We start from the raw sequence: 24,322 nt of genomic DNA on the forward strand, positions 1-24,322 counted from the left end.
CACCGGCAATAGAAACAACCCGGTTCTGCTCGGTTCGGCTCGGCTCTATTTCGGAGTGACCGCGTTTCCACCGGCCCTTCTTGGCTCTGTAGCAGGATGCCGCCTCCTGCTGGCGTGGGGTGTAGCGCCATGTGCTGTGCTTCGTTACATGCGACCCAGAGGTCGCGTTAGCGGAATATTTTCCGTATTTGACCGGTTTTTTTTTTTTTTACTACATGAAAATTTAAAGCCCGTCGGTCATTTGACAGGTTATAATTAACACCCTCATGCGAGCACGTGATAGACTTTAGCAAAGAGTTCATCGCAGAGGAAACTAAAATCAATCAGTAAAAGAATCCTTTCTGAATATCATCTCATGGACACTGAACTAAATGCGTCTTTCTGACCGGTGTTATATCTTTAAAATTTCCTCTTCGGTCATATTTCAGTCCGTTTTCTCGTCAATATGCGAGAGCTTAGAGCGATGCGCGCTCCCGCGAGAGGGGATGCAATTTTGGGCAGGCATGCGTTTCTGGGGATAACACCGGAAGGCTTATTGTATTGTACAAAACAAAAAAATAATTTTAGTATATGTTATTATGTGTCAGAAGAGTAATAATACCAACAAAAAACAAAAACAAAAAAAAAGACCAAAAGGGCACTTTGGGGCAAGGAGCAAAAAGGGCAGGTGCTCAAGCACCCCCAGCTCCCCCTCTGCACGTGCCTGTTACAATTTTTCTCCGTTATCCCTTCTGCTTTTCTGACATGTTACCCTCACCTTTGGTAAATCCGTAATTTTTAATTAAGAAGTTGATGCAGCTCCGTCGTGCAGTTCGGCTGAATGACCGATATTAATGTGAAATTTTACTTGTTGAATGTTTGTATTTCTAAACAGAACCGCATAAAGTGCATTTTGAACCCCATACCGGACTCCGTTTGGACCGTTTCACTCTTTACCGTTGTGGTTTGGTCGCCATCTTTGTTACTGCATCAACAACGTCTCCACTTGCTTAAAGATGAGCAGCGGCGCCCTCTGGTGGATGGCAGTCAACACTACAAAACTGAAATTAGTTCTACTGGAACTAGTTCCTAGCTCCAGTTTAACTAATTTTTATCTAATAATAACCAATCAATCAACGTTTAATCATAAGTATTTGCTTCCCTGGACAATGTCCACACACATTAAATCATAATCTATCATAATTTTCTTTATAAGAATCCCCTCTGTGTGGAAGTAGGAGCAGCTTGGTATAGGAAGGGTCGAGGCTTGCCTGATGAGTCACCACGGTAACTCTGGGGTTATCCAGGTTGAGCCAGGAGGGAATCTGACCATTGGTTACGATGAAGATGTGCCGCACCCAGGGGGCGTGCTTCTCCACAGAGCGCAGCGAATAGCGCAGCTCCTCGTTGTCTTCGAATCGGCTCGCAGATACGTCTTCATCCTGCTTAGACTGAGGGGCAAGTGCATTTACGATCGATAAAAAGCTCTACGGATCTCACAGACAACTGATCTCCAGATCCAGGCGTACCTGGGAGATAGCTGTGAGATCCCAGAACAAGTAGGCAGGGCTGATGCTCAACTCTTTCCCATCAAGAGTCAGGTTCTTTTTGGCCTGCTGACTCAGATCGGTGAAATCCTGCTGGGTTTTCAGCTGAAGCAGGGCGATGCTGGCCTCTGAATACAGCTCAAACTGTAGTAAACAGAAATATAACCAGAAAAACATCAATACAGCAGCGCATCAAAGGAAGATGACAGACCAAAAGTTAACTGAATAGATGTGCTTTTCAGGATTTAAAAAAAGCAGCCTTTAATTTCATTTTAATCCTTAAATACTCGCATCCGATTCGAACACGCGCTGACTGTTTGCCTCAACTTGTCCTCAGCTCCTGTTGAGGTGAGAAGGATTTAGTGGAAGGGTTACAACAAGCTGTGGGTCACGGGACTCTTTATAGTTCCATTTAATGCTCTAACAAAAGGCAAACTGAGCCGAGGTGTGTGAAGAGAGGCACGCGTCTATGAACAAGTGTTGAGTTGACGCATGCAAAGACATGTTAGTGCTGACACATCTGTAAAATGTATAACAAGAACTGGAGTTACAGACTGCTGCCACTGTGGCTGCATGATAAAAAAAATACCAAAAAAGAAAAAAAACTCTGTTCTATATTTAGTCTGTACGTAACTGCATCTTCTGAAGGGGTGGAGAGATGCAAGTTACTGATCAGAGCAGGAAACGAGGACAGGAAGCGTCAAGAAATTAAATCGTTTTATCTGCAAATACACTTGAATCTGACAAATACTGATAATCCCTCCAAGATAAACCATTAAAATCCTGCAAGCAGTGATTTAATGCAATCACTTTTGACGAGATTATCTACAGATAAAAAAAAAAAGAATGAGATGAAACAAAACTGTTTTATTTCTGTCCAATTTTAGAAGTTGCGCAGAATTTGCAGCTCTCCAGCAACACAACATACAAACCAGTTAATACATATTTTAATTTCCTTTAATTTATACCCTAAAAACTAAACTAAGAGTCTTCAAAATTCACCTCAGATGCAAACAATTTTGATAAATCCATAAATTGGAATGTTATTTAAACATAACTTACTTCAGGAACTTTATCACAAAATGGAGCACATTACATTTATTTTAGTTAACTATGATGATTTTCACACATACAGCTAATGAAAACATGGCATTTAAAATTAGAATATTACAGCAGATGAATAAAAAATATGTTTAAAAACAGGAATATGGGCTTAATGTTTTTGCTACATCCAGATAACTTTGTGGAAGAATTTTTCTCATTTAAAAACAACTTTTTCCTCCTAATTTAAAGACAACTAAATTCTTGTAATTAAACTAAAAATTTTGTAGCCTGGACCTTAATACTCTGTTGCAGAACTCGCAGAAGGGATTATTTAATTAAAAGTCACCTTTTGAAAATATTTTCTGTCATCTGTAGCTTCTTTTAAATAAAAAAGGCAAGAAAAAGAGTAATTAAAATCAGAAATTGGATATATTTTAAGCCATATCACCCCGTTATAAGTGACTAACTCTGGAGAATACAAATGTGTGTCAACATAACGCCAAAGTGGAAAGATGAGAAGCTACTGTTGCTCCCCATTAATGGGAAAAATCAAAACCATTTCTAAACCATTTCCAGTCAAATATCTTACAAAGAGAGCGACTATTCATTGGAAAACGTTTAAAACAGCTGCCAGACTCAGCAGGATGTCAATTGTTTAGATTCGGGATAGTGCAATCAGGAAAAGCTTGGTTTGTTTAGAACACGAGTCAAACTGAAGGCCCGTGGGCCAAATCCGGCCCGCCAAAGCTTTTTATGTGTCCCTCTAGATTCTAGACTAAACACTAAGTGAGCTTAGATATTATTTTATTAAATCAAATCAATGCAGCTTTTATCTGTTTACTGCCAAATCATATCAATCAGTCCCTCCAGTTTCTTCAGATTTATCGTGAAAATTCACACAAAATCAACAAATCACAACCTCTTTGCGCTAATACATAATTGGGAGTTTATAGCTTATTTCTCACAAAAACTGTCAAAAACTGTTTACTTGTACTAAACAGCTGCCTCAGCCTCAATTGATTACAGATTACAGCCATTAATCTATATAAAAAGTCGCATTTACCGTCATAAATAAGCACAACTTTCCAAATTAGTACCACAAAAGCTTAGATTTTTATTGCAAAAAAAAAAAAAATCACAAAAAGTATCATGAAATCCTGGAGGGACTGAAAAGATTTTTCAACAGTTTGTGAACAGGTTTTATCAAGACATTCTGGCACAACCGGCCCTTTAAGATCCTTCATGATCTTGATTTGGCCCAAAATGAAAATTAGTTTGACACCCTTGGTTCAGAAGAACTGACAGAAGAAAACTTATTCTTTCCAAATATACATATATAAATAGTAGCACAAGAGGTTATGATTTGGATTTGTTTTGTAACCACAGGAGATGGGATTTAAAATACCCAGTGAGATAAACATGTCAGCTCATCAGGCTCACACACAAACACGGGGGCAGGACTCATCAGGCGGGTGATCGGGCTTGTAGTCCAACTTCCATCAGCGTATCACTCACCCTAATACCGGCTATAAATACAGAGCTGCTCTCAGCGCTGAAACTCACCGGCCGCACTATGCAGATCATCCCCGTTTCAAAGAAGCGGCCCAGCGACACCAGGAAGCACCCTGAAACCCAAACCGTGCATTGTGTGGAGGCTTGTGCAGCCGGAGGCCGCGCCAGACAGGAACGGCCAGCCAACGCAGAGCGGAGCGTCCATCGTCTGGTCTGGACTTCGCACGCTGCGATAAATCATCAAATGAGGACCCAGAAAAGGCGAGGAACGGGGCGACAGAGCGGGTTCTCCAGGTTCAGAAACGCACTGGTGACCTTTCAGCATGCAGACTGGCATGGGGCCACAACAAACAGTTGTTCTAATGTTAGCCCTCCACACACACACAGATACAGTTACAGCCGGAATATCGCCGGATATTATCACACAACCTGGACCAGTTCATGTAACGTTGGGACAACTGGATTGGGGATGATAACATGTGGGTTAAATGGTGCATCAGCCACTAAAACAGCTGTTTATCGGCTGATTCTCCAGCTGTTTGCTGGTCAGAGACCAAAACGCACGATTTTAAACATAAATAATTAAGTCCAATCTAATTTAATGGTTACGCTCTTTATTGTACAGTTTACTGAGGATGGTTTATATAAAAAAACATTCAAAGGAAAATAGCTAAACTCTCACAACTCCCAATAAAGACACTTATAACTGCCTATTTTAATAATTCATACACTGAAAATACTTTAATATACATCAATAGTAGTGCTGTTTGAGCATTACCGCAGAAGCCAATGTCTACATCTTCCTTATCTATGCTCCTGGGGTTACAGCCAATCAGAGCCAATGAAAATAAATGGAGCTCCTGGATTGGCTGCTTCACAAATGCCAGCCAATTCAATTTAATTTCAACAGAACAAAAGTGCCTTCTATTCAATTCAAGATACATACAGTATATAAAACTAAACAGTGTGGAAAAAATACAGAAAACAAGCTGGATAATTTACTTCCAGTTTGTGTTACCATTGAGTGGATCATTGCCTTTTCATCCTCCCAGATGTAAAAATTTACTTTACTACACAAAACCAACCAAACTTTAGGTGTATACTGACAGAATTCAAAGAAAATGTTTGCTTTAATTAAAGTAAAATGTACATTTTATATAAAATTACTACTATGATAAGTGTTCAATTAAACACAATATGACTATTTTGGATAAATTAATCAGTTAAATTAACCTAAATACAACATACGTTTGTTCAACCAATCCTTAATGAACCAAAATAACAACTAGGTGTACACGAATTCGCTAAGCCTGTTGTTTAACATTTATTTGTATTCTCATCATAAACTAAGCCAGTTATGAAAGATGTTACTGAAACTCATCAGCCATGTGAGAGCATCACCAGAGCCGCCCTGTTCCAGGCTGCAGCGGCAGGTTCGCTCCGCGCCGCGCTTGTTTTCTTTGATTATTCAGCATCACCCCACACTCGTTAGTGGCACTCCTGCGTCCCAAAATACTCAAACTGCGAGTCGGTGAGCCAAACAAAGAGCTTTCATCCTCACATCAAAGTAATTGTTAAAAATAGAGGGAATATTCTTAGCTGTGTCTTAAGCCTCATCAAGTGAGTGCTGATGCTACTTAAGAGGCATAAACAGTTAAAGTTTATTGTTGCTGTTAGAAATTTGCTTTAGTAGAATTTATGTACATAAAAAATATTTTTTTTCAGTGTTTTATGTATGAAAAATATGTTTTTCATTCTTTAGATCGCACAACAAATGCAGTTTAGAAGTCAAAGCTCTTACTGCACTTTGATCAGAAGTGCAACGTTGCCCCCTGCTGGGCTAAATAAATATTACAACTTATCCAGCTACTTCCCAAAATTTTATTTTATTCTTTTCAATTTTTACAGATTTTTGGGAATAGAAATGTTCTAGTTTTTGGTTAACGTAATTCTCCCCAAGAGACAACACATCCAGCATGTCAGAACTAAATTCTTTTCCAGAGATCTCCGTCCATTTCTGGGCCGCTCCTACCTGCTTGATCTTGCCGGTTATGGCCGCAGGCAGTTTGACTCGCAGCTGCTCCGTATCCTTGATCGATGCCGGAAAGCCGCTCAGGTAAGCCAGAGACTGCGTGTGGATGAGACCCGGAGCCTCTTTGTCCGTTGTCTGAAGGACAAACAGAATAAAAACGTTAGAGATCTGTTCTGAGTTTTCTTTTATCAGATAAAATTCTCAGTTTGTGCCAATTTGGTTCTGCAGCGCTCTACTGAAGGGCCACCACATTTTAATCAGGTTAAGGTCTGTACTTTGACTGAGCCTCTTCTTTTCTGTTGTATCATTAGCTGCGTTTCTATTTCATAATTGAAATTACAAAAATAAATTTGCTTAAAGGAAACACACACATACACACACACAAAAGCTTTTGCACTAGAATAAGGTTGTTTTACAGCTGTATCAAAATGAGTGTAAACTTTTTTTCGCACCACACGAAAGAAAAGGACAGGAAGTAAAGTTAAATTTAAAGAATTTTAACAGGTAAAGAAACTCACAAGATAGCATCTGGAAACAGAAAATTTGTGGACTTCCCTGGAAAGATCTTTATAGGCTTTATCAGCTGAAAAAGACAAAAGGGCACAAAAACAACAGTGCTTAGACTCAAGTTTATGTTCTGGATAAATGTGAGTCCATGTCGGCGCCACTTTTCAGACTACACAATAGGTCTGAAAAGTGTTAGGAATGCAAGTTATCGATTAATGAGTTAAATGTAAAGTTCACTGACCTTATCAATGGTCTAACAATCCAGTAATAAACTGTCATTTTCTTAAAAACCTGATTTTTCTCTATTATCAAGAGCGTTTATATTTCAAAACAGAACATTTTAAATCCCACACCGGACCTCTGAACCTGTTTGAACCGGTGCGCCATCTGCCGTCTGTAATTCTGTCATTCAGCGGCGCCCTCTGCTGGATGGCGGCCAGACTACAACACTACAACAAGGTCTAACGGACGATATTGTTTAATTGAATTTAACTAATTTTAACCTAATAAATTAATAAAAAATTAGTTAGAAGTTGATTAATTGTTTGCAGCCCTAACATTTTCTGCTAAATTTAAGCATTTTCAGCTCACAAAAGCAGCGATTTTTTTATTTTTTTTTAATTATTTTTTTTTACCATCAGCCTGCGAATGAAAGACAACAACGGAGACGCTGACGGGCAGGTGGAAAGGTTTCTTCATGATCAGCAGCTCTTTGGCAGCAGAGAAGGAGGCAGAGACCGCTGGCAGCTCTTTGAGGGTGAGGTTGGCCGGCAGGGCGGGATCCAGCGCCAGCATTGGCGCCACGATGCAGTGGGACAGCAGGCATTCAGGCTTATCACTGACAAAACATGAAAAAGGGAATAAATAAAACACATCTGCACATCCAAGGAGAGACCCTCTTCCTTTGTGTTGCACTTGCGCCGTTCTGTGTGTGTGGAGAAATGAAGTTCACACGTTCAGCCGACATGAAAGGTTGCATGAAGCAGCTCTGGTGTTTGTGGTTACACTTTGACAAAGCAGGCGAAGACGAAGAGTTCAAACAACACAGGAACCACACAAGCCAAAGTCCAAACTTTGGAACAAATCAGTCCGGAGATTATTTATCACCTGGGTTTATAAGATGTCTCTTAAAACGTGCAAATTTTTTAGAAGGTTTGTTTCATTTATAAGTAAACAACAACCACACTTTATCTTTCAGGACCCTTATCAGTTCAGACGTCTGAATTTTGTTTTCTTGTGGTTTAACCGACCCCGGCTTCCTGTTATAAGAACTCTGCTGCTTTACTCTGAGAAAACCCTGCAACTCTGACAAGCCGACCTCAAAGACCTTGTCGTTATTTTTCGTTAAAACAGTTTGAGCCCAACTGGACAAATGTGACAAACTGCAGCAACTGCTTAACATAAATCTTTACATTCAGGCAAAAATGACTGAAAATTGCATGAAAGCGCAAACCACATCGCAACAAATTTAACACATACATTTTGTTAGTTTGTTTAGCTGGGATTTTACGTGACAGACCAACAAATATCTGTGCAAAATGGTGAAGTGGGAGGAAAAGAATTTATGATTTTCAGATTTTTGGAGAAGTAAAAATCTGGAAAAGTGCTGCATGTACCTCAGGTTCTTTGGGGTTAAGGGTCACAGAGAAAATTTAGTCTTTGCCTATTCTTCATTTCAAAGCAGCTCAAGCTCATTAAGAGCAGAAAGATTGTGAAAAGTTCTTACAGAGTAAAAAAGGAAATGTTTTCAATAATGGATAAATGGTCATTCTAGGAGTTTTTCTCTTAAGTTATTATGTAAAAATCTGTTTTTATTATCTAAACAGGCTTTTAAAAATAACTAGCTTCAAACTATGGCATCTAAATGTATTGATTTTCAAAATGTACATGAAAGGCTCATCTCATTCTACAAAATAATACAGATAATACAGAATAATACTCTTTAAAGAACATTTAAGTTCTTCAGGTATTAATAAAGTATTTTTATTAATGCATAAATAACACACACTTCTACTTCAATTGTGAAATTATTTAAGATTTAATTAGAATTTAATTTTAAATGTGAAGATCAGACATCTTTTTACTTCTGATTTATAAATATGTTAGTATAAAGGAATCTTTACAAAAATAAAAAGCATTGTATTCCTCTTTTATGCTAAAAAGCACTAGCATAAACCAACATTAACATAAAATACCTGAAAATATAATTAAATTGAACATATTTAACATTTGTGAACTTAAAGACCAATAATTTATTTTACTGCTAGTGTGTTGTTTTTAGTAAAACAGCACATTCTTGTGGTTGAAACATGATAAAATGTGAAAAAGACCGAGAAGAACTCACCTATCTTTTGGCACTTCTGTGGTGTCGTTCGCATTTTTTCCCAGTTGTTCCCTGTGTGCAAAAAAAAAAAAAAAAAGACAATAATCTACAAAATATGTGCACAACATTTAATTTGTGTTTACAAAGAACACATAAAATACATAAAAAGCCTAAAACAATCAAGATTACAAGAAATGCCTGAGAACTAATTCATATTTTTATTGTTGTGGAAGCATTTGAACTGATTAGGAGAAAAAAAAGTGCCAGTTTTCATTTTCAGCATGAGTCTGAGCAAACGGGCTGCTCTCCAACAGCTGCGGTGAAGCGTCTGCTACCTCAGAGCTTTTTGTTCTTCCTCCAGCTGCTCTTTCACCGCCTTCAGTTCCTTCAGCAGAGCCACATCTGTGCCGTTCACCCAGGTGTACACAACGTCAATAGGCATGGGCAGACAGAGTCTGAAAGTTAAATAAAACATCATATCAGTGATGCAAGGCTGTGATCCTGTTTATCTCCCCAATGCGGATTTCTGTCAAGTCTGGAATCTAGTGCAGTGTTTGTTCAGACATTGCCTCGCCTTATCCTGTTTTCCCTAATTCCCTCTCAAAGCAAAGCTCAACTGTTTTTTTAACAAGACAAACCAAAGCATTTATAAATTATTGTAAATTAATAAATCATTTAGAATTATCTCACAATCAGTGTTAACTCTTGGATCTTAGTTGCTCAGGTAAGAAATATGTAGCTTTGTTTAGCTTTTACTTTTTATTTATCCTCTGTCAGTACAAAATGTTTGCCAGCTACCTAAATAAAATATTAAATCATTAATTAATCTATACTACTTTAAAGCAACAAGATCCTCCAAAATAAAACACATTGAGACTGGTTAGGTAAGACTTTCAGCTGCTTCCATTCACAAACACTACATACAACTCTCCAATAAAAAGTTGTTTTATGTGTGTAAATCTCTATTGTTTTAATGTATTCTTGGGAGAAAAGGGGCAGATATTATAGGCATTTTAAAAATCTTATTAACTCTTAAAACTGGCAACTTTTCTATCACTCTTGTCAACCAGTATCGCCATCATGTTATGAAATAATGCCACAGTTCAGGATTCTGGACATGAGCAATTCAGTCTTGCCTTCTTCTTCTTTCTTTTGGACTTATTTTTATTTTATATGTTCATACATTTCAGGTAAGAAATTGTAAAAACAGTAATATAATTTTTTTTAATGTTAGGGTGAGATGGAGCCAGATGATTTACAGTAACAGATGTAAAAATCTTACCTGCTCTGGAATGATTTCCCACCCACATTGTCTCTATAGGAGTCAAATAGCACATGGTACTGGTCGCGACTCCACTCCATCACCACCTGAATGGGGAGAAAATGCAATTAACACATTTCTCCATCATAAATATGACACAAAACCAAGATTACTACAACACTGCTTTGCATATATTCAAGTGACATGGTAAGTTAAAGTGCAAAAATCTTCAAAATTTTAAAACAATGCTGCCAGTACCATATTTAAGACTATCAGAGTAAAGTGTGTAAACTGTACCCGTTTCTGTCCACATCACAGTTACACACTACTTTGTGTTGGTCAGTCACATTAAATTAACAAGACAAAATGTGAACAAGTTCAAAGAGTATGAATACTTTTCCAATTTCTGATATGTTTTAAAAGATTATTTGGGTGAGCCCTGAATACCAATGGACCACACATGCCTGCTCCTCAAGGAGTATATTTGCATAAATTGGCAGTATTTTGACTGGAATTTGGTTTGAATGACTCTTTAGTCAGCAGCCAGAGAGGTCGGTCGGAGGCTAAGAGCTCCTTGGGTTAAAAAAGAAAGATTAAGAAAAAGCCATGACTAGCTTGACAAGCGAAACCAGAGTAGGCTCACCTCTCCAAACTGAAAGGCGGAAACGATCATGAGGACGAGCCCCCCGAAGCAGAGGTAGAGACCGTATCGGTGGGACAGACAGGTGTAGGTCTGCCTCTGCAGCAGCTTCAGCACCGAGTTCACGACGACCATGACTCTCCTGGGTCGAGCATAGCGCTGCATTCATTCAAAAAAAAGTCGAAACAACCGCCTGTTAAAGCGAAAGACAAAAGTAAGTAAACATCAGAAGCGAGACGGATGCGTCAGCTGACCACCCGATCGACTGCACATGACAACCGACGCATCTCGCTCTTCTTCGGCGGCGGTGACGCTGGAACCGAGGTGCTGCTTCTCCGGCAAAGGCTCCATGTTGCCCTCTGGTGGAGAGAAGTTGGCACTACAAATTCTGCTATTACTCTGCAGCATTAAATTAAATTATTTTTATTTATCTGAACACATCATTTTTCTTACTTTGTAACTGCACAAAAGGATAATTACGTTTAATTATTGATGCACATTTTTTTAAATCAAGAAGATGATCAAATTACAGTTAATATTTTGTTCCACCAAAATGATCAACCTTGAATTTAATTGACTGAAAGAAAAAGTGTCAAAAATGTCAATGTGTTTTGTTTTAGCTGATATATCTCTTATTTATTGGCAGGTAGTCTAATTTAGTTGTAAACAAAATTAGGTGTTTGAATCTTAAGCTGTGGGACCCTTTGAAATTTCTTTATAAGATACCACCTTCAAAAATTTTTATTTTTTTATCTCTTTTATCTTTTTATTATTCAGAATTTCATATTTTAGGCTGTAATGATATTTGTTTATAAATATTAGACAAACTATTTAGGTTAGAAAAAATATAGACTCTGCTTAATTGCTTTGATTGTTTGTAAATAGTTAGTTTTACATTTATATTTATTTTTAAATTCTATCATTGTTACATATTTGGGGGGAGGGGTTAGGAATTGTTTGAAGATTTTGTCAGTTTATTTTATATTTTTCATCTTCGTCCTTCTTCCCCTTGTCTTGTATTGCTTTAATTAGCTAACTATTTTGTGTTCAGTTATCTGAAATTACATGTTGCTTCAGTATTTATACAACTTTAAAATGTGTTTCAAAAACAGTGTCACGTGGGTTGAAGCTGTTGGAAATATTATGTGTTATCATTCTTACATGTGTATAGATTATTGATCGGACCATAGCAGTATTATGTCACTAAGTGTTGGCCTTTCACTGTCTGTGTTAAATCTTTTGACTGCTGTGTTGAAGAATTTTGACCCACTCACAGAATGTCTCTGCTGCAAGATAACTGATTGTTCCCTCCACCTTTAGGAGGTCCTTAGACAAGGACCTGTGTGTAGAACTTGTAGACAAAACATGCCTTCTGTCTCTTCTCTTTATCTCTCCCTTCTCTGAAAATAAAAGACAAGCTCTAACTGGAAGTTATCAGAGCGCGCGGTGGCCAGCTCGTTGGAGCGCTCCGCTGCGTCTTCTCCTTTCATGAAAGCTTGGTAAGTTGTCTATGGTTCTTTTTACGTAGGTTCAGAAAACGCCTATCAGAAGCCATCTCCTATAAGAGATAAGCCAAACATTGTGAGACGGTTCTGGGTTGAAACAACTGAAAAGCAGAAATGGTTTTTAACTTTATCAAACACATTCTGCCACAAAAAAAAAAAAAAAAAACATCTTAAATGTTTTTTTTAAGCCTTATTTGTCACTTCATCTATTTGTCTTGTATTCTCCATAAATATTTAGCTCATATTTTACATAAGCATCTTGTTTGTTAAAATGTCCTGTGAAACATGAGCAGTGCTGAAGACATAGCAGTTTTAAAATGTACTAAAACCTAAAGTAAAACATGATATGAAGTCAGATCTTCAGGCCTTATAACTCTGATTGCGTTAATGTGTATTAAACAACAAGGTAGTTTTCTTAAGACCACATTGGGGCAACAAAAGGCACAGGAAACACATCTGACTTGGTTGCACAATTAGAGGAAATGTTGATCTTCCTCACAATGACCTTGCAGGATCTGCATCTGTAAGATCAAATAATGCACATGTGCAAAAGCAGAAGTATAAATAATTATCTCTTCTAATGTTATACTCCAGTGTTTGGAGTTATCTGTCTAAGCAAACAAAGATTGTTTAGTTTCAGGCTTCTGCTATCAAGCCAGAGTAAGAATGTGTTTATTTTTTAAAGAGTTGCCAAGTTGGGCAACCTTCAACGAGTTTGTGCAACAACAGAACCTCAGACCCAGTCCAGTAGTGTGTGTCTTGTTATTTTTATACACATTTATATCTCGAAACACTTAAAATTCCTTTTTGAAATCCTCCAGTACTAAAGCACTCAAGGGAAAATAAAACAACATAAAACAGAGCAGCTACTCCCAACCTTTGATGAAAAGTTGCATCATGTCCAAAGTGCTGATTAATGATTAATTCCTGAAAATTCCTGAGCTGGTTTCTTACAGTTCAGACTTCTGTTTTCTGCCAGTTTGTGTTTCATTTCTTTAATTTGTGGATTTTCCACGGTTAAATCGCACTGCTTTCAGTTTTCTGTTGCAACACGTTGACATTTAGTTTCTGTTTAACAACCTTCCCACTTGTTGTTTTTGGGAAACATCTAAACCACATCAGAAGGAAATTTCTTTCTGGTTTTGTAATCCTCTCCTTTTATTTCATGTGATAGCTATGTTTCCTGTCAGCTGTTCAAGTCTAGACTCATGTGCTTGCCTGATCTTGTGCAGGTATTTCTTTCAAAAGGAGATAACAAATCACTAAGATACTTTATCTAAATGCCATAAGAAGGCAGAGGAGTGATTTGGATATTCCACAGTATGTTCTTTGTCCAAAACGATGACGATCTAATAAACTTTTCAGGATTTTAAGTGGCAAAAGTAAAGGGTTTCATTTGTACGGGGGTCCATTTGACCCAAAAATATGTTTGTGTCTTGCGACATATTCATGTGAAAAACCAACACAAAGTAGTTTTCTACTATGGACCAGAAGGGAAATTATACTTTTTTATGCTATGAATAATAATAATAATAATAATAATAATAATATGAATAATATGAATAATATGAATAATACTAATATGAATAATATAAATAATATGAATAAGAATAATACATAAATAAAATTTTGCAATATATTGCTCTACATATGTGCCTCCTCCCTCAGTGAATATTTTTGCTGAAATTCTGTCATTTGGGGTGTATTTGTACCAGCTTTGCACATCTAAATGCTTTTTTTTTTTTGCCCATTCTTCAGATTAAATGGAGAGTTTTTGAAAACATGAATTCTCCTTTTTGTTTAACATATTCAACATCTGAATATGCTTTGATCTAAAGTAGTTCTGGTCATAAGTTTAGAATGTATGTGCTCTTTTCTAGTCACCAAGAGTGAATTTTACCCTCAGTCCAGATGCATACAGCTTGTTTAGAGCAGTAAATGTTTAATGGAGTTTTGAAAAAACAACAACAACAAAAACACAACTTTCATTTTTCATTAATTGTCATTGTTAAAACGGAAAAATTCATTTCCATGGTAGCATCAATAAATATCAGTAAATTTTAAAAAATATGATTAAAAGCAGCTAATGTTTTGTGTTTAGTGATATAAATCACTTTTTTAAAGCAAGTAGAGTCCTGAAGAAGCTTATTTCTAATTGGAATGTTTTTTAACAACAATATATGTGTTTGTGGTGCTATAAATGTTGTCATTTACATAAAAAAAATCATCATAATGGTACCACAAAACATTCCAGTAAAATTCAAGGTCCATACTACCCGCCCCTGTTTCAGAAGCCTGGATTAAGAGGTGGCAGAGAAAAAAGGGCTAAATATAAAAACATGCCACACTTTTCAGATCATTTATCTGTGAAAACCTTGGGAAAAAGTGCATAATTTTCCTTAAACTCTACATTTTGTTGGTTAATCACATGAAACTGACAAGTTGACAATGAAACCTCCTGCAAATTTCTGCAAAATCAATTTTAACTCCAGATTGACTTTATTGGTTGCACTTCAAAGTGCGCCATTTCAGATGCAAACTGCACGGAGGCAGCTCTGGCTGTAAAAGGAAATAAAGCAGTGAAGTAGCGAAGTGGTAAGGGTTCGTGTGTGTGTGTGTGTGTAGGCGGGCCCGCAGGGAGTCGCTTTGGGGAAGAGTTTACAGTACACCGACGTCGCACAGCCTGCAGGTTCATTCTTGTTAACTCAGCCCAGCATGTGACTGCCGATAAGTCATATCACAACTCCCATCACTTCGCTCCATCTCTTCCTGTATGGCTGTGTTTTCTCTGCTCGCGTCCAAAGGGAGTGAAGCTCGCTGAAGGTTGCGCTGAAAACCTTTGGAGATGTTCTGGTTCACGCAGGGGCTTTGCTTCCTGCCCGCGTTTCTGGTCGTCTGGTCCTCCTGCACTTTCATCGTCTCCTATATTATTGCGCTCTTTAGACGCGATGTGGATATTATATTCCCCTATATAAGGTACGTTTCTTTTGTCATATTTAAGAAAAAAATAAAGTAGAACAACAATTAAACAAAGCAGGTTTCCTAACTCTGATTTATGGTCGCTACTTTAGTTTCGTTTTCCTCCAGCTGCACGTACACATCTGTTAGCTGCTGTTTAATTTCTAATGACATAAAAGTGCTATTTTTTTATTTTATTTTTTACTTGCGTATACTCTTACTTTAAATTTGAAATACAAATCATAACAGAATGAGTTAAAAACGTTTAAATGTGATTTTAAGCTCATAAACTGAAACATCAAAGAAACGGAGCTGGAAATGTGTTTAATTTTATATAAACAAATAAAAATCCTATTTCTGTTATTGCAATGGAGATCTTTTTCTCTGCTTATTTTTCTAAAGACAAAGTAGATTTAACTTTAATTTAATCATGAAATAGCTGTCAACATATAAAGATAAAAGAAATATGACAGGAAGTCACAATTTTACATCTGCTTTCTCATAGTAATAAAGAAAACATATTGTTTTCCAGATTTTTAACCAATAAAAATCAGAAACAATATAGCGTACACTGCAAAAACACAAAATCGTACCAAGTATTTTTGGTCTAGTTTCCAGTGCAAATATCTTAGCACATTTAAAATAAAACAAAACTAACTTACAAGATATAGGAGCAAATATTTACAGTAAATAATTCCTTAATATTGATCAAAACATCTAGTAATTAGTTCCACTGGCAGATTATTTCACATATATTAAGACATTTTCCCACATGTATGATAATCTACTGGTACTTTTTAATCAATATTAAGGAATTATTTACTGAAAACCAAGTAACTAACTAGACCAAAAATATCTGGTAATATTTTGTGTTTTTGTTCAGAAATGTTGATATTGATACATCTATATTAAATCTAGTGCAGCAATCGTCTCAAAAAGGTTGTGTGTAATTAGTTTATTCTCAGAATAAATGCAGTTTTCTATGGGTCTATGGCTTTTCAAGAGCAGACAAAGGGAAGTTGGTCAATTTTTCAGAAGAATTTAGACTCGAGAGTGAGACGAAAAACCCTGAGCTACACTGGACTGATCCAGATGAGAGCATATTCTCTTTATGGAATGGTCTAGTCAAAGTCCAAACATAAGCCCAAAAGTTTAGCTGTTTTTCAAAGAATGGAGAAATACGTTAGTTTCTAAGTGTGCTAAGGTTAAGGCAGTGAAAATGAATATAGATGCTTCAGTTTTAGGGTTTTTATACATGAAAAAATGCATATCCTGGTATTTTGGGTTGAAATATTAGATCAAATTTGTACAAAACTGTAAAAACTTTCTTTATTTTCTCAGTGATACGGGTGCAAATCCACCTGAGAGCTGCATTTTTGGCCTTATGACCTTCATTTCTTCATGTGCAGGTATTTATTTTTATTTTTTTAATTTCCCAGTGAGCATCTGCTTTAATTGCGCAACTCTGGGTTCTCCCAAGGGAGGAACCAAGCTTTCCAGTGATGCTGCACACATTTCCTCTTTTTATCCTGAAAATGAAAGCAAGCCTTTCTTGGACTTTGCGCTGTGACTTTTGCCCAGGAACTGCCACCATTTACGCCAGATATAAATATGTGGAGAAGCTGATCGAGCAGAACGGCCTGGTCAAACCGCGCCTTAATCAAGCCGCGCTCGTGTTTGGGTTTGCCGCCTGTTTTGGGATGTGCGTCGTTGCTACTTTCCAGGTATTTCTTCCTCCACATGTTAAGAATTTAATATCACATAATGTGACCTTTAATTGTTTTTTATTATTATTATTATTATTATTCTTTTTACCTGCAGGAAACAGCAGTGACGATAGTCCATGATATCGGGGCGCTTGTGTTTTTCGTCTGTGGAGTTGTTTACATAATCCTGCAGTCTGTAATATCTTTCCAAGCGTCTCCTTATGGGTCGTCCACCTGTGTGTGTTGGATCCGTTTGTCCATCGCAATAGTTGCTGCAGTTGCATTTTTTCCCAGTATCCTTGTTGGAGCTGCTTGGTTTTGATGACGTGTGCTTGTGTCGTTATCGGCTCTGTGCAAGTTTTCCTAAGCCAATAACTCAGCTGTGGTGTGTGCGTCTTTCGTTAAACAAACCACCCTCCACTGGGACACACATGACAAAGTAGGTTGAGTTTTTATTCTCTATAATCATCATTAATATTTCTTACCATCAGAATGAAAATAACACCTTCCCCACAGCTTGATTAGTAGTCTGCACTTGATGCGAATGGAACTGTGAGAAATATAGTTTGCAAGTTCTGAGGAATTGAAGCTTTGAGTTTAAGTTAAAAAAGCATTATATATTTTTTATATGCAAAATATGCATATATATGCGATATTTTCGCTAATGTATGATGCTCAATGTGACTTTTTATTACTCAAATCAGTTACGGACTATTAAATCACATAAGGTTGAGGCAGCAGTCTATTAAACTTAATGTTTTTGACCAATTTTGAGAAAATGTACAGTGGAATCAGAAAAAAAATGTGGAGATTTGTTGATTTTGTGTGAATTTTCCAGAATTGTGAAAAACTGGTAGGGCTTATTGATGTAATTTAGAGTCTAGAGGGTCACGTTAAAGCTATGGCGGGCCACATTTGGCCCCCGGGCCTTAAGTTTGACACCTGTGCTTTAGAGGAAAAACAAACTTGAAGAATAAGAGACCAATTCTAATCTAATTACATAAATACAACAAAGAAACCACTAAACCCCAGGAATCTGGAAACTAAAGAATCAACTAAATCTGGAGCAAATATATTGAGAGGACCATAAATAATCACAAAATACAAAATCCAGATTAACATGAAACTTAGAGTGAGAAACACCATCTGAACTGTGAAGTATGGCGGTGGCAGCATCATGATGTGTGGGTGCTGCACTTCACAAAAAAGTGTGTCAAGTAAATGTGGAAATATTGAATCAACATCTCACATCGTAAGCAAGACGGGGGCTTATTTTACATATTTTGTCAGGAACTTTGGAAAGCCTCATGATTAGAAAGCTGGCATATGAATTAAAAATATAAATATATTACCATAAGGCCAATTTAATTACACAGGTAAATTATTAAAAGTTGAACAACTGAAGTTTAAGAAAGTTTGGAAACTTTAATTAATAACACTAAAGCATTTAGTTAATATCTCATGTAGCCTGTTTGTGTTAGATATTTAAAGGTCTCCATTATTCTGTGGTTTCTATCCTGTTAAAGGGGTTATCTGGTCAAAAATATGGGGTTCCATTCGTGCCAAAAGTATGTTCATATTCCATACCGAAAGATCAAAAAATATGGAATATTTTTGGATCAATACAGTATTAATTCACTCATTCAGATACTTCTGTGTGTATCTGTGACTTATTCACATCTGATTCTATGCAGGATTATTCGTACCATGTCGCCAGCGCCGTGTGCGAGTGGGTCGTTGCCTTCAGCTTCGTCTGCTTCTTCCTCACATACATTAACGATTTCAAAGTGAGTATCACAGGCCATCAATCAGAAATGCTTTCGCTTTTCATTGTTTTCTAAAAGCTTTTTTTTGTTTGTTTTCCTGCAGATGTTTAAGTTGCAAGTGAGGACAGAATATGAGGACTAGACGATTGCCGACGTCATTTCAACGAATTTGTGTATTTTATGCAATTTTTTTGCACTAGAGCTTTTTATACAATCATATATTTTTGCTACTTGAATTGTTTCACATAATATTTTCCTATACCTGATCATTACCAGTGTATTTTTTTTTTTTTTACCTTTTTATACAATCATTTTATACACGTATTAACTTTTTCCTGTTTAAGCACCACTTTGCACTTTGACTGTTGCCACAGCTTCGTGACACATCCTGTGAGACCAGTGGCCACTAATAAGAGAAGTTCATCACACATTTCACACGTGACACATGCAGCGCATGAGGGAAAACGAAAAAACCATGAAAAATGAATCGAGGTTCTTATATTTGGTGCTTCCTTTGTATGTACTGTACGACTGTGTTCAAGTTGTTTTTTAAAATAAGTTAAACTTTTGTTGCAGTAGCAGGAGAAAGTTTAGACGAGTATTTAGTTGTATCTATTCTGTCTTACTTGTTTTTACCATTTTAAAAAGCACCCAAGCGTGTGACGTCAAATATATACGGGAAGTCATGAATACGCTTATTGAAACTGTAGATACTTTGATCCACTAAAAAGGTAGAACAGACAAAAATGTTTAATCTCTTATTAAACATTTTTGTTAAGGAGGAAACAATTGTGCCAATTTTTTTTTTGGTGGTAAAACAATTTCTTAACACTGGATAAAATTTGTTTAGTGTTGAGAATTTTTCAATGCTTATGCTCATTGGATTTTTCTCAATTTTTCAGTGTGAGATTACACTACTGCAACCAAAGGTTAATTTATTTTAAGCTTTTTATGCATCGAAGATCGCTGACGGCAGAGTAACCTGACGTATACTGTACGTAAAAAGACAATCATAATCTCCTGAATTTAGCTCACCAAGAAGAGACTGAAAACTTACTGTGACACAAAGTAATAAAAAAGTACGGTATGGAATATTTTTAAAAAATAAAGTGCCTTTCTTACAGCGACAATAAGAAGTGAGACATGTCCAGTCTGCATATAAACTCGTCCAGTTTTTGTACTTAATGTTTATTTTTCTTCAAACTTTGATTATAAATCATCCTACACAGTATTCCAGTTTATGTGGACAAAACTCACCTTCACTACAAATGTTTTTACAAGTGAAAATGTAACTGTATCCAGCAAACTACTGCCGTACTTTTGACGAACTGTACTGTAAAGATTATTTTAAACATTTCAAAAATAAACTGCACGTTTTGTATCAACACATTCGTCTTTAATGGAGACCAACAGCATTTCTTTATATTTTATATGTTTAATTAGTGACTGCTCATGTAGTGTTGGTGCTTTTCCTGCCGACGAGGCAGAAGGTTTGGTTAAAATTGCTTTTTAACAAAATAAAGCAGTAGTACTCCAAACTTGCCGACAGCCTTGTAAAAATGTCTGAAAAGACTCAAAATAAATTGCAGCAGCATGATCTAATTTATAAGAAACTCAAAATGCACTGGCATGTTTTAAATAATTCTTTAACTTGTCTTAAATTAGTCTGAAATTTGATGTGACGAAAAGACCCATTTCTCTTGTGCTTCAAAATGGGAAACACAAGAGTTCATACTAATAAAGCGAGACAGAAAATCTACTTGTAAAGAAAATAAATCTTTAGCAATAACTAAAAATCGACAAATTTTACTGTTAGAGCTTCAGCTGTTTCAGTGCAAAAGTATCTCTGAAATAAACAATTAATTTAATTTAAATATGAAAAACATATTTAAATGATTATGCTACTGAAGTACAACAGCCATAAAATACATTTATTACCTATAACGAAAAAAAGGTGAATTATTTTGACTCACACGGCAACATCAAGAAGAATTTATATTCAATTTATATAGAAATTATATGTCTGAAATAACATAAAACTAAACTAGTTATTGTTTGGTTTTATGTCCACTCAAGCACTTAATATCATGCAGTCAAGTTTGTGCAACAGGATCTGATTTTTAAACTCCAATATAAAGACCTCCAGTTTCATAATATCAAGAAATGAAGAAAATGCTTTTAATCTTTTTAATTTCCTCATTTAAAAAATTAATTAAGTGTATTTTTTTGCAAGATTTATGAGCCAAATTAATCCTAAATACCACAGAGAGAAAAGTTTAGCTGCTAAATCTTACAATCGGTTTCGTGATGCAGCAAATATCTCAGTTCAAACCAGCATTAATAATAAGGAGGATTTTGTATTTAGGTGCCAAACCTTAATGCACTGCGTGGCGCTAATGGTTAAAGGTGCTGATTTAGAGACTTGATTTAAATATTTAACAGCTCCTAAGGTCAAAGTTCATCTCCCACTGCATCATTCTTAATACTAACTTGAACAGAAATAACAACTTGTTATGTGAAAGCAGGACTCCAACTACTACATCGCACAAACAGTACTGTGTTCGAACGACGTACATGTAAAAGATTCGATCCAAAATAATTCCAAACAACTGAAAAACAAATATAAAGTCAGCTTGCTGACAAGCAGCAAAAGGATTGTTGACCATTTCCAGAAGAATTACAATCATCCAATCACCTTCATGTGAACATTTTCACAACCTGCAGCAGCAAAGAGCCTGCAGGAAGCGCCTGGTGCAGCGAACGGCCTTAAACACGGAGCTGTGCAGCGGCAGAGATCAGTCACTGAACAACGATTCGAGATCAGTCACTGAACGACGATTCGCTGTCAGAGCTGGTGGCAGGAATATCCTCATTCTCTGTGCCGCTTGCTGCTCCATCAGGCACTGGAGCGTCAGGTGTGCTGTTGTTGGCAAAATATGATTAGATTCAAGTTTATTTAACAGGAAACTGTCATTTTTAGACTCATGAGTTAAAAAATAAAACTTACTCGAGCAGATTTGGGTCCAAACCTTCCATAAGCATTTTGTTACGAATAGCCATTGGTGGAACTCCCTGGATAAACACATTATTAAAAATATATTTAAAAAAAATATATATATATTTTACGAAAGTTTTTTTAACAGTAATATTGCATAACATCTTACCACTTGAACCATTTTCAGGTAACGTGCATAACGTTGGTCCTTGGCCACAGTCATGACATTCTCTGGAACCGCTTCTGCTTTTTGTGGTGCAGGTGCAGCTTCTGGCTGACTCTGACTGGGCTGCAGCACAAAAAGACGCAAACAGTTCTTCACAAAACCAGAAGCCTTTGTTGCACACAATAACTTGACGGTTAAAGATGCAACTGCATTCAAATGCAGAAACAAGAGTCTGTGTTTTGGCAACAAATCCAACCTAAACGTGTTCTCTGTTTTTCTGATAATTGAGTTTTTTTCCTTATCCATCTAATTAATTTTCTTTCATCTGAGAGCAACAGACCAAGGAACCAAAAGGACTGGAAAATCCTTCAAAAATAAATATAGGATTCTATAAAATTTGTTTTATTTTTTTCCTAAATTCCACTTTTTCATTTTAATTTTTCTGAATTCGATTTTAACCATATTTTTTTAACCCAAAACTATGTAATAAAGATGACAATGTGTGAAAAAAGATCAACAAATCAATAGCTAGAGGTATAAATTTACTAATATTCTGTACCAGTGGTTCAACAGAACATTAGTTTTACAAGGAATATTTTTTAAGAACTCAAACATTATCTGCAAAATTAAGAATTTGGTTTTTAAAAATGCTTAAGAGTTGAACTACAAGAAATAAAAGTTTGTGCACATTTAAATAATGATCAGTAACTTTATTTTTTTTCCCCCTCTTAAATCTGCAGCTGCAGCACTTAAGAATCAAATGCAAAAATATTTGGAATAAATTTGTTTGTGGTTGAGTCTGTTTTCCTACCTGTGAGGGAGGAGCTCCCCCTGCTTTTACACCGTCTGATTGGTTCTGACTGGCGCTAACCGGTCCATTGGATTGGACACTTTGCTGCTGGTTGAGTCCATCCACTGTGACTTCGTCCAGTCCAGGAATGGATGACAACTGCTCAGAAAAAACAATCAATCCATCAAAAAAATGGCAAATACACATTAAATCTACTTGTTGTTAATGTCAGAACTTACTTTGGCCTCCAAAATACACAAAGTGGTTTCGATTTGTTGTATACGAAGGGAAATGTTTGAAAGTTTCTGTAGTGAGAGGGTTGAATAATTTGATTAGTGACTTCAATCAGACAATAAATGTATCCTGAAGTAGAGAGAAAGAAAAGACAAACCTCCTCGCACACAGTAGAGAATCGGTTAAGGAAGCGAACTGTGTGCACAACAAACTGATTGAGGTGGGCGACGACTCTCCTTTGTTGTATAGCAGGAACCTATGAAAGCAGAAAGAAAGCAGAGATGAAGGAATCTGCTCATAGGTGAAAGGAAATCTCCAAGTACAAGTGTCTAAAAAAATGCTAATAACAAACAGACACAAAGAAAGGATGAAGACAGTAGCTGGGTTTCCATTTCAAATTCACAACTTTGTCAAAAAACACAATTTCACAATTACAGTGTTTCCATGAAATAAAAAAAAAACGCAATTATAATCACACATGAATAACACTGTTCACAGATAAGTCATTAAAAAATTTCACTCAATGATCCTCTATTTCCTGTAGTCTTCTTGTTCGTGGTTTGTTCCAGTGGCAACATCCGGTTGGTGATTATGTGACTGGTATGATGCGGAAAAAAGTGTTTCCATTTTCAGATTTATTGCAACACTGACTGCTACAGGAGATCCTACCTGGCTACTACATCACAACAACTCTTTGAAGATAATTAGATTATATGAGTTAAGACAACATTAATTACTCCTTTGGGATAAATAGACTATCTATGAATTTGAAATGGACGGACTTTAAGATCCCCTCGACTTCTTATTTACGTCTATTCCTTCCCGTTACTTATTTAGTTGCTACTCTGTGATGGTAGGAAAAATTCAACTGCCATATTTTTGGAAGACAAAGATTGCAATGAACGACGGACTGTAACCGATGTCAGTTTAATATTTGAATATAATTTAAAAGTGGACAACTATAAGTAACTTACAAACGAGCCAGAGTTTTCCCTGCAGAAACCGAGGATATCCTAAACATCACTTGAAGAAACGAACTGCTTCTACTTCCTCAGTCAGCTTTTAAAATGACAACCAACGAGTTTAAAACACGAACCTTAGTGAGATCAACTCCAGACCCAACGATTGGCAGACCGTCTTCGTCCATGTCGGGTTTTCTGTAGATAAAATAAGATATTAAACAGAGGAAAGACTGAAAGCTGTGACCCGGTCATGTGACTCCGAAATACGTGACCTTTGCGTCGTGACGTCGCCAAAATGAGTTTTATTTTGAAGACGCAGTTTTTAAAAAAATGATTTGAACCGACTTTTACAACCACGTATCGTTAAATTGACGGTCTGGATAATGTAGGATGTG

At 36.5% G+C, this 24,322-nt stretch overlaps 3 protein-coding genes across 4 annotated transcripts in view; 1 reads left to right on the forward strand and 2 right to left on the reverse strand.

Moving 5' to 3' along the window:
• The window catches only part of gnptab (N-acetylglucosamine-1-phosphate transferase subunits alpha and beta), a 25,510-nt gene extending 14,353 nt beyond the window's left edge, over positions 1-11,157 (reverse strand). For both annotated transcript variants that reach the window (XR_001659829.1, XM_007579145.2), the window contains exons 1-9: positions 10,849-11,157; positions 10,227-10,312; positions 9,280-9,399; positions 8,966-9,016; positions 7,257-7,459; positions 6,633-6,697; positions 6,115-6,249; positions 1,509-1,670; positions 1,251-1,430 (exon numbers count right to left, since the gene is read on the reverse strand). Coding sequence is in view for 1 of the 2 variants with exons in the window: in XM_007579145.2 (XP_007579207.1) it covers positions 1,251-1,430; positions 1,509-1,670; positions 6,115-6,249; positions 6,633-6,697; positions 7,257-7,459; positions 8,966-9,016; positions 9,280-9,399; positions 10,227-10,312; positions 10,849-11,010 (1,164 nt within the window). In the remaining variant the exon portion in view is untranslated. The remainder of the gene's footprint in view (positions 1-1,250; positions 1,431-1,508; positions 1,671-6,114; positions 6,250-6,632; positions 6,698-7,256; positions 7,460-8,965; positions 9,017-9,279; positions 9,400-10,226; positions 10,313-10,848) is intronic.
• Positions 11,158-14,974: 3,817 nt separating this feature from the next.
• dram1 (DNA-damage regulated autophagy modulator 1) lies at positions 14,975-20,165 on the forward strand. The gene is made up of 7 exons (XM_007579146.2): positions 14,975-15,326; positions 16,650-16,717; positions 16,890-17,032; positions 17,130-17,307; positions 17,395-17,453; positions 18,709-18,801; positions 18,884-20,165. Exons 1-7 carry the CDS (start codon positions 15,196-15,198, stop codon positions 18,920-18,922), a joined length of 711 nt encoding a protein of 236 aa, XP_007579208.1. The 5' UTR covers positions 14,975-15,195; the 3' UTR covers positions 18,923-20,165.
• Positions 20,166-20,690: 525 nt separating this feature from the next.
• washc3 (WASH complex subunit 3) lies at positions 20,691-24,200 on the reverse strand. Its single transcript, XM_007579148.2, has 7 exons — positions 24,062-24,200; positions 23,123-23,221; positions 22,971-23,036; positions 22,753-22,890; positions 21,945-22,064; positions 21,788-21,852; positions 20,691-21,700 (listed from the first exon to the last, which is right to left on the reverse strand). The coding sequence occupies exons 1-7, from the start codon at positions 24,110-24,112 to the stop codon at positions 21,601-21,603; spliced, it is 639 nt and encodes a 212-aa protein (XP_007579210.1). The 5' UTR covers positions 24,113-24,200; the 3' UTR covers positions 20,691-21,600.
• Between the last annotated feature and the right edge of the window lie 122 nt (positions 24,201-24,322).

This window comes from Poecilia formosa, unplaced genomic scaffold, assembly GCF_000485575.1.
Source record: "Poecilia formosa unplaced genomic scaffold, Poecilia_formosa-5.1.2 Scaffold509, whole genome shotgun sequence".
NCBI classification, from domain to species: domain Eukaryota; kingdom Metazoa; phylum Chordata; class Actinopteri; order Cyprinodontiformes; family Poeciliidae; genus Poecilia; species Poecilia formosa.